The 10,736-nt window shown below is 42.5% G+C and overlaps 1 protein-coding gene across 1 annotated transcript; it reads right to left on the bottom strand.

Moving 5' to 3' along the window:
• Nucleotides 1-338: 338 nt before the first annotated feature.
• dlx3b (distal-less homeobox 3b) lies at nt 339-2,852 on the bottom strand. The gene is made up of 3 exons (XM_058621082.1): nt 2,306-2,852; nt 1,528-1,712; nt 339-1,345 (listed from the first exon to the last, which is right to left on the bottom strand). Exons 1-3 carry the CDS (start codon nt 2,646-2,648, stop codon nt 1,022-1,024), a joined length of 852 nt encoding a protein of 283 aa, XP_058477065.1. The 5' UTR covers nt 2,649-2,852; the 3' UTR covers nt 339-1,021.
• Nucleotides 2,853-10,736: the final 7,884 nt, after the last annotated feature.

Here is a 10,736-nt window from a genome sequence, read left to right as displayed (position 1 = left end):
GCGCTTTGCACGCAGTAACACACACACACACACACACACAGTGAGTCACTCCTTTGTGCAGCAGCAGCCTATAGACGGAAGACACACACAAAAACAGACATGAATAATCCTCACTGACACTTATTACACCACAAAGTGACGTCACAACTCGTGGGTGAAATGAGAATTAAATAACGCACTAAAGGTCCAAAATGTGTGACATGGTTGTAATAATATATAATATTAAATGAAGGAACATGTAGTTGTATTAAAACGTGGATTAGAAAAATGCTAAGAAGTCAAACAATAGTGTAAATCAGATGCTGAATTCTCTGCACAAAAACAACATGCAATAATAATTATTATTATTAACACCTTTTATTCAATGGACAAAAAAAGGCAACAAGTGAACTAATTACATGAATATAAAAATGGTTCTGGAGGCGCCACAGTGTGCTCGTTCCAACAAATAATATGATCATAGTGGTTCTGCATATAAACACATATTTACAACCTTCGACGTTTTTGTACAAATCCATATAAATATGACCTGAGTGTTTTTCTTTTTTTTTTTTTCCTCTTAGGCGCTATCTACAAACCCGCATGCATGATTGGATGATTGTAGCATGGATCAACTGCACAGTTTGGTTTTTATTCAGTTTGTGGTTAGACTTTAAAAAAAAAAAAAAGAAGAAAAATGGCTTTGCATAGGCCTGTTCATTTACAAAAAAAAGACATTTGAAGGAAATACAACAGAAGCGATAAATAATTTAGGAAAAATAAAATAAAAAAAAAATAAAGAACCACGCCAGATATCCATTAAATAATCTGCCACATGTGACCACAATCCCGTATGTGCTTTGTGAATGGAAGAAAACCCAGTTCTGAAACATCTCGGTCATCCAACTACCAAACGTTGCAGGTTCTGCTCCCGCGGTCCAGCTGCTCTGCAGAGTCTCTGTGGTGGAGAAACCTCGTTTTTGGGGGAAAAAAACAACAAAGAACAAAAATCTGCTTTTTTGTTGTTGTTTTGGAGTCACTGTTAATAAACGGCTCCCACGCTCTGCTGCGGGACAGGGTGGTGCACGGTGCCCGGGTGCTGCAGGTGTGATCCCTGCTGGTACCAGTGGTTGTTATAATCCTCCATGTAGGGCGGCGACGAGCTGTGCGTCGGCTGCGGGACCTGAGGTCTGCTGCTGACCGGCGTGCTCTGCGGGGTGCTGCTGCTGTTCTCCCACACCGTGGGGGAGGGCGGGGAGTTGCACGCCATGGAGTCGCTGGCGTTGGGACTGTGCTCGAGTGGGACCTCGCCGTTCTTGTACATCTTCTTGAACTTGGATCTCCTGTTCTGGAACCAGATCTTTACCTGAGGAGAGGAGAGAGCAGTCGTTCATTTTAAGTTCAAAACAGCAGCACATTTAAATGGATGCACGTATCGAATATCAAAAGCGTGCGTAATTACGCGTGACGGATCATTCCAGAGCTCTGGCTCACGTGACGCTCAGATAATTTATGAATGGAGAACACGGGTTCAGGGCTGCTGCTCACCTGTGTCTGCGTGAGGCCGAGCTGAGCCGCCAGCTCCGCTCTCTCGGGCAGCGCGAGGTACTGAGCCTTCTGGAAGCGCCGCTGCAGCGCAGCGAGCTGGTAGCTGGAGTAGATCGTCCTCGGCTTGCGGATTTTCTTCGGTTTGCCGTTCACCATGCGCACCTCGGGCTCTGGCTCCTCTTTCACTGCAGAACAATAACCAAAGACAAATTATTAGAAACGTGTGAATTAAAAAAAAAAGTTTATTAGATTAAAAGGAAGATGTTGAAGTGTGCAAACGAAATCTCTCTTGTTTTGGATTGGATTGGATTGAAGGAAAATGTTGAAGTGTCTAAACTAATTCTGACTTGTTTTGGATTGGATTGGCACAGCTCACATGTACAGTTGGATGGAGTGAATATTATTAGGCTTTAATTAAACCATTATTATTTTATGAGCAGCTGTTGATGGCTGCCTCGTTCCCGCACACATGGTTTTAAGACGTGACATTAACACCAGGCGCTAAACATGGTAGTGATTTCTTTCTTTTCCCTCTCCCATAATAAATCAAATGAACTGGCTAATGCTGATTTGTTAAGTCATTAATTGTAAAGTCAACACGTCTTTTACATATTTACTGCCGTCAATTTGCACAGTATATTTTCAAGAAATTCAACATTTGCTTGGAGGTTTTGCGCCGAGCTTTGACTCCTTCTATATTTAGCCGCACTCTAGCACTCTTGTGCAACGCGTCCTGCGCACCAGACGCAAACAAACAAACTCAAGTCACAATATTTACCTGAGCTCGGTGGTGAGGCCTGCAGGTGATCTCTGTTGTAATGTCCGTACTGTCTGTAGCCGTTCGTGTACGGGTATTCAGATTTAGTGGCGTACGCTCCTGCGGCTCCCATGCCGTTCAGGTTAAACTGGTGATGGTAAGAGTTCATGGGCTGTCCGTACGCCTGAGTCTGATAGTATTCGTGGTGGCTGTGGCTCGTCTGTCCGCTGTAGTAGCCCATGTCCGTCACGGAGGATTCGGGGAGAGTGGGGGAGTCCTTGGAGCTCGGGTGGCAACTCATAGATCCTGGCAGGTCGGTCAAAATACTCGAAATCTTCTTCTCGTACGTCTGTCCGGCGCTCATGGTGAAAGCCGCCCTCCCGAGTAAGAAAAAAAAAAGAAGTCCACTCGTGGATTCTCTTGCTGTGGAGTGAGTAAGATACAACGCGCAGTAAAGTGGTTTAAGTCTGTGAGTGTGTGAGTGCGCGCTCTTTACGCACGGATTTGGAGAGTCTGTAGTCCACTGGAACTCTCCTCGCTGCAGAAACTCAGTTGTGCCATGGCTCAGCCTCTGTGACACAGAGTTATAGAGAGCGGGGCAGGATGCTGGCTTCCCATTGGCTCAACCTCCCCCCCTCCACACACACACACCAACCCCACCCCCCCTTTCTTGTGCCGCAGGCGAGGCCGTGATGAAACCCAGCCTTCCGCCGTGAGCGCCTGTGCTCGGCACGGCACGCATACCTCTCAGTACTACGAGTTTTAAAGCCCGCTTAAGATTTGCATATACCTGCTCAGTGGTTCAACGTGCAGCTCCGCGTTCCTGCAGGAAGAGTCAGACTGAAAAACATGTCTCCATCATCTGCAGTGGCATCCGTGACAATGGAAAGCCCAGAGCCTCATTAAAGGCCAATCCTGCAGCCAGAGTGTCTCCTTTAATTGTGTGTATGCAGTGTTTTTCTTGAGATCACACTTCATTCAGGCCATTGAGAGGCCGCACATCGCGCTCCCAGACTCCCATTGTTATTCAACGATGCTGGCGGACTGTGAACTGTACGTGAAAAGAGATGGATCAGATAAGCACAACACTCAACTGATATCGCCCAAGGGTTAATTCTTCTTTAATGTGTGTGCGTGAATTAAATGTCAGCAGTAGATTATGTGAAAATACTTTATGATTTATATTATACTTTTATTTTTTTATGCATTTGCAAGCGTAAAAATCATTTATATATATATATATATATATATATATATATATATATACTATATATATAGTGTATATATATATATATATATATATATATATATATATATATATATATATATACTTTTGCTTTGCCAACTTTAATGTTTATGTCCATTTCTTCTGCAACCTTTGCTGTGAAATGATGGCACGGTGCACAGCGCCCCCTGCTGTATGTATTCGTATATGATTTGGGGCTGTGAAATAGATGCATGCACATGGTGAGAAAGCTTTAAAGTTACTTCACAGGAAGCTGAAAACACTTCACACAGTCAAGTAAAAAAAAAAGAAAAATTATTTTTCACAGACTGAAAACTTAATGTTTTTTGTTTTTATTTAAATGACTCGTGTTTTTCCTTTGAAACTTTTCATATCTGAGAAACTACTGCCATCTTTTGGTTGGTTTGTGTAACACCGAACAACCGACATTTTAAAGGGTTAGTTCACCAGAATAAACCTGAGTAGTATCTCAGAGTAGCTGTTGCTTATTGTGTCATTTTTGTTTGTTTCTTTTAAACCGTGGAGTGGACTATCATTAGTTTTGCACTGGGGTTAGGGTTAGTGTGGTGATCCTGAATTTATTGAACAATTAAACCAGTTTCATGACTTTGCTTTTTAAAACGTTCATACTTTTGTATCTAAAGATTCTCTAGATTTCTGTTCAAATGTTTGTTTTCTCGCTCTGCTCAGCTCTGATGGTTTGTTCTGTGTATGGAGTAAAAATGAGGGCGTTCCATTTATTACAGGCGCCTCATGTTGTAACAGTTACTGAAGTTTACTTTCCTGCCATTTGGTGGCGCCAACACACAGACACCTTTGACTTCACTTACATGTTATCAGTGAATTAAAGTCAAAATCAGATGTCGCTGTTTGCTTTACATCATGCTCATGTCTGACTGTTCAGTCTCACACAGCAAAATGACACTGGATTAGATTAGTCTGAGGTCAATAATAAGATAATGTTCAGATTATGTAACACATACAGAAGAGTATTAGGGCCATGTGTGTTAAAAAAACGGAAAAAAAATTGAAAACAGCAAGGATTCTAACAATTCTGACTTTCTCTTTAATCTCAGAATTATGATATTGAGATTAAAATTTGAATTCTGAGATTAAAGAGAGTCCGTATTCTGAGATTAAAGAGAGTCAGAAATCTGAGATTAAAGGGAGAGTCAGAAATCTGAGATTAAAGCGAGCCATAAATCTGAGATTAAAGAGTCAGAATTCTGAGATTAAAGAAAGAGTCAGAATTCTGAGATTAAACAGAGAGTCAAAATTCTGAGATTAAAGAGAGAGTAAAAATTCTGAGATTAAAGAGTCAGAAATCTGAGATTAAAGAGTCGGAATTCTGAGATTAAAGAGAGAGTCAAAAATCTGAGATTAAAGAGACTCGAATTCTGAGATTAAAGTTTAATCTTTCTTTACATACACTATGTACACACATTTAATTTAAAAAATTGCTTGGAGGTGTGCACAATTACCCCTCTGAACTGTGGTATCACAGAACCACCACTAGATGGCGCATATGTCTTAAAATTAAACTTGGTGGCATCAGATTGGAAATACTTAAAAAAAACATCACATATGAAAAGGAGAAAATTAAGCCTATTTTTCTGTGTTGTTTTTTTAAATGTGTGTGTCTGTGTGTGTACAATAAATGTGTGATGTCAACACCATCGATAATATGCATAACCCAGTTATAGAGTTCTGATGTTTCTGCTGATGTTTCATCAGCCTCACACTCAAATATCATCGAGCTGGAGTGGAACTCAATCCCCGCTCACAGTCGGATGAACTCCCTACACTTCTCTGAGTCTTCGGCCAATGAAACCCTCACAACACGGTAACACGAGAGCGCGTTTGGGGACATGTTTTGTACTTTTCCTCATGCCGTGAGTAAAAGTGGAACAGCTGGCCGGGTCCCAACAAGAGCTCAGACCTTTTCACTGCGACAACCCAGCAATTACCGGCTAACTGGGTCTGATCACTGTCTAAGTACAAAAAGAAAAGGAAAAACCTTTCAAATGAAGTCATTTCCCTTTACAGAACTAATTTATTTCCCATTTTAAACTTCTCAAATCTTCATTAAGTGTAATTAAGGGGAAACACGTTAGGCAGCTTTGACAGTTGTGGCCGTACTCAGTCATGAAGTATGCGGCACAATGAGAGACACAGCAGTCTTGCACATTTCCCAGGACCTTGACCGCACAGAACAGTAGCTGCAGTTATCAATAACCTTCACCTCAAGCACCAGATGTACAGCTTTACTCTATCAGTGTTCAGGGGGTTTAAAGCCTCAGCCTCAGCATTCCTCTCTGAACTGATTCTCCTTCAGACAGCGATGATACGAGTGTTATGAAAAGCTCAAGATGGTAAATATTACACACTCTCTGTTTTCTTGTGCTCTAGTCACAACAGTTTCTGGAAGCACGAGAGAACAAACAGCAGGTTAGGACCAGAATGTCCTCGCAGCACAAGAACGAGAGCGGAAAATGTACATTCTTCAGATTTTATTTCATTTTATTGGCTCAAAGCAAGAAGGTTGCTGGTTCGTGTCCTGGTCCGGGCCTTGGTCCAGGCCTTGGTCCGGGCCTTTCTGTTTCTCCCTGTGTGTGTGCGTGGGTCTTCTCTGCCCACATGTCCAAAAACACACAGAGGTTAATTATGGCGCGTTTCCACCGGCTCACGGTTCAGTTGAGTTTCCACTCGCATAGCACCTGGTACCAGGTCCTTTTTTTTAGTACCCATCGTCAGGGCGCCGGCACAGGAAGAGACGTCCGACACAAGAATCAAAGCCGAACAATGCCGAACTGTAGATCAGTTAAAAAGACTTAAGAATCATTAAAACGTGGCTTAATCTCCAAGAATTACCAGGGAAATGTCTAAAATCTCAATATTTAACAGAGGAGTCTGGTGTATTTAGCGACAGCCCTGCTGATTATGAGCGGCGTGCGGCGTCACAAACCCTGCCGCTGTATTTCAGTCCAGAGTCTAGAGCCAAGACGTACAGAATTCAGCATCTCTCCTTCTTAAAGTGTCCAAAAAGAGTCAAAATCTTTAAAAACTTGCCTTTTTAATGTCGTTTCACAGTTGGACTTTGAGTCATTTAACCAGTTTTGAAACATGTAGGAGAATCTGAATTCCTTCTGTCTCTGTGCCGCGACCTCTCTGAACCTCAGGGAGAAGGAAGAGTCAAAGAACAACTGGAGCAGTCATTACCAATAAGACTGTTGTCTGTTAACAACTGTTCCAAAAATGTACGAGTTTGGGACAAGGCCAGAAAAAGAGTCACAGGTAGCATAGATGGAGAGAGAGATGAAAAGTATACGTTCTAAATCCATAATCCTTCCCCCTCTCCATGTGAACTGTATAGTGACACAGATTTAACCCCCTACACACGCACACACAAACATATGGATCAGAATGCACACACACCTACGCCACAGAGGATGTTTAGACTTATAACTAAACTTGCTTCCTCACGCTCCCCCACACACACAACCATCAACGCAATTTCATCTCCCTTTGAACATTTCAAAGCAGCAGCAGCAGCAGCAGCAGCAGCAGCAGCAGCAGCAGCAGCAGCAGTGGAGCTCTGTGAGATAATGAAGCACCACTGGCCAGTTTGTGCTGATCTGATTGAACGGTGCACTCAGGGAGTCGAGGCACTCTCATAAGTGGGAGTCTTGGAAGTCTATTAACTGCTAACTCTCTCTTTTCTCCGGCTTGTCCTCCCTCTTTGGTCCTGATTAGAGATAAAATAAAAAAAAAAGGGAATGAGTGGAGGACTTTGAAGCACATCTGTGTGCAGCCACAGCAAATCATCTCATGCTTTTTCTCCTTCATGAGTAAATTCTTGTCTATTGTGTGTGTGTGTGTGTGTGTGTACAGAATAATAGCACAAAGAAATGGCCATTGGAAAAGTTGAGTAATTGCATTTCCCTCAAACGTGCCAGCGGTTTAGCGCTCCCATCCCTCGAAAACTAAAAATACTCGACGTGAAGTGGGATCTTTCTGGAACAAAATGATCCTTCCAGGTTCCCAGCAGTGTTGTAAGCTGTCCCAGCGTCACAGAGCCAAGACCCCGTGCTGCTCTCTCAGGCTGCTTCACACCAGGACCAGGACCACAACTGTTGCACAGAAAAAGAACTCAGGTAGTGTGCTCCCCGGGGTCCACATCTGCCAAAGAAATCAACCAAAAAAAAAAACAGCTAATGGAGAACACATGTGGCCAGATGTTTAAAGGGCATAACCCCCCCCCAAAAAAAACTACCAAAACAAACAAACATATTCACTAACACGTTCTAAAGCTCGGCACACACACGCTGTCCTCTGCCTTTAATGACACACTAATGACTCTCGTCTTTCTGTGGTCATGTTCAGCTGTTAACTCACCTCCTCCACTTAGGCCACACCGTGTTATATTCACAGTAGAGATAATCTCTTCATATTTGTTTTCTTTTGTGTGTGCGTGAATAGAAAACACTTTTTCATGATGAGTATTATCGTGATAAAGACTTATTTGGGGGGATAATGTTAGTCTATGTCAGGGGGTGTCGAGGGCCGGACCAGTAAAATAACAAGAACTCAATGTTTCAAGTGTATTTTTACCAAACACATTATGAAAAAACCTGAAATTTCTTGAGAAAAATGAGTGCAATTTCAACAATTGTATGCATTACAACTTACATATACTATATTTTCGGTAATTTTCACAAATTCATCCTGCGGACGCGGATTGGACTCTGCTGGGCCAGTTCTGGCCTGCAGGCCATATGTTTGACGCCCGTGGTCTATGCAATGTAAGACTGTACCTGATATATTAATGAGAATTAGCAGTTATTTAATGGACAACTAGTTGAAAATAGTTGAATATTATTTGATATTAATGGTTAAAGAGACAACAATGTTGCCTAAAATGGATAAACATTGAACATTTGAATGTTATTCTATGAGATTTGCCTCTAAAATCTATTAGTGGCGTATAAACAAAACAATAACTATCATTATCTGTATTTAAAACACACTTATTTCGGCCATTTGACCCTGCTTGTGTGAAGTTTTAGCCGGACCTCCTCATGTTCGTATAATTCAACTATCTGGAGATGTTGAGCCTAATTGTAAAGTATATAAAAAAGCCATTTGTAAAGAGTAAGAGTGAGTTATTTTCCCCTTAAATCTTAAATAGCATCACAATCATACCTGGGCCAAAGCGTCCCATGGGTTATACAGTATGTCTGTGTATTAGTGGCATACACATCAAACAATAACTATCATTTTCTTATTTAAAATACACTTATGTCAGTTTTTCACCAGATGTTTGTATAATTCAACTCTACACACATGTGCGGAGACAACAGGCCTATGACCAGTGCACTGTGTCCAGTCTGTCGTGACAGAGCAGACACAGTCAGCTGGACAATGGCAGCCTGACGACCCACTGGTTCTGTCCGTGGTGTTTTCAAGGTCTGATGCCGTTAAATGATCACTTCCTGTATTCATCTCTCTCTCTCGCTCTCTCTCTCTCCCAGTCCACTCCATCTTTCCCCCTTCAGCTGGCACCAGCACCAGATGCCACACACAGGCTTGTCCACAAGTGCCCCCCCCCCCCCCCAGTCCTGGCAGCTCCAGGACTCTCGCACACACAAAAAGAAGCATCTATTCTAAGACTCCACTCTGCCAAGAGTGACTCAGAGGACGAGTGTCCCGCAGAAACAGCTGTTCGGGGAGTGATCAAAAGAAAGAGCGAGACCTCTTTGTTTGCCGTCCACTCAAACTTCCGTATTCACTGAGGCCTGAGTCTCTAAGTGAGGGTTGTTTTGATTGTGTGTTGTTTTTTTTGGTGCTTAGTCATCAGTATTAGTATTTAAAAGTAATCTGCAGCAGCAAAAGTCCTGTAATCACTGAACTAAAATGTCCACAAATGTCTCCCCTGATACACAAGCCCCGCTATCCCACAGTTCGTCTCGACCTCTTCAGCCCCTTCTTTGTTACGGCCTCTTTTTTCTTTTTTTTAGAACTGATCACTGAAGACAGAAGACATGTAGCCTTGGTTACAGATACTCTCTCCTTGAGTCGTCTAGAACGAGACGCCCTCTCCCAGGATTCTCACAGGAAGCTCCGCCCTAATCCAAGCATGTTTGTTTTTGGCTCCGACCGAAATGCTCGGAGGACTAAAAAAATCTCTCTGTATCTGTGTTTCTGCTGATTATCTGATCACGCTGGTCAATCACGACGCAATCAGATGTTTCCTGGTCGCTCTGAGCGAGAGAAACAAGAAACCCGGGGTTTAGTTTCCTTTTTCCTCGTATAAACAGAGTAAAGAGTTTGTTCCACATAAATAACATCACAGTCATCCCATGGGTGGACCAGCTTCACCCTGTAAGCACCTTTTAAGCCTCATTTTTCCCAGAATAACTTCTTTTCAATTTACAGCATGTTAAAAAAAGTTTAATTTAAAAAAGTCGTTGGACACAAACAACAGATTGTGTGTGTTTGAACTGTAAAACACATGTTTAAAATAACATTTGTTTGAGTCTTTGTCTCAAGAGGCCAAAAAATGGACCACCTCTCTCCTCTCCTCCTGTCATTTTCTCCTAAAGTGAAATTACCGTCTTTGACATGCACCTTCTCAGCTTTCGGAAACCGCTGGAATTTTCCCGATAGCACAAACCGTCGCGTAACTACGGGATCGTCAGGGATTAAAAAGGGTTTTAAATGTATCAGTGTCCATATATCCACTGGGTTATATGTCTCATTCATTAAAGCTCATGTAAACGATGGTCTATTTATCATCCAGAACCTCTGAATGTTGGTTTCTCAGTCTTAAACTCAACTGAATATTCTCTGAATGGAAGTGCAAATACCTCCTGACTGAGAATCTTCAGTGCAGATGAAAATCACAGTCTTGTGTAAGACATGAAAGTGGTGATTTGCTGGGCTTGTTAATGCTGCATACAGTAAAGAGCTGTCATGTCTGTAGGCATGCCTGAGCACAGCAGATGTGAGGAGTTCCCGTTCCTCCCTCCCTCCCTCCCTCCCTCCCTCCCTCCCCCGTGTCGACGTCTCCTCTCCACCTTATAAACTTCATGCAGTTGTCTCCATTAAATCAAATGTGGCAGAGAGTGAGTCAGTTTGGTTAAAGTCAGGTTGAAACAGCAGCTCTCGAATTCTCCTGAACATGACGTAGGTTTGTGCAGGAACATG

The sequence above is a fragment of the Solea solea genome, chromosome 21 (genome assembly GCF_958295425.1).
Source record: "Solea solea chromosome 21, fSolSol10.1, whole genome shotgun sequence".
In the NCBI taxonomy this organism is placed as follows: domain Eukaryota; kingdom Metazoa; phylum Chordata; class Actinopteri; order Pleuronectiformes; family Soleidae; genus Solea; species Solea solea.
The sequence above is the reverse complement of the archived record's forward strand: the minus strand, read 5'-3'. Positions and strand labels throughout refer to the sequence as shown.

Coding starts and splice junctions, on each gene's coding strand:
- dlx3b (XM_058621082.1), bottom strand. CDS start 2,648: ATGAGCGCCGGACAGACGTACGAGAAGAAGATTTCGAGTATTTTGACC. Junction 1,713..2,305: donor GGCCTCACCACCGAGCTCAG/GTAAATATTGTG, acceptor ATTGTTCTGCAG/TGAAAGAGGAGCCAGAGCCC. Junction 1,346..1,527: donor TCGGCCTCACGCAGACACAG/GTGAGCAGCAGC, acceptor TCCTCTCCTCAG/GTAAAGATCTGGTTCCAGAA.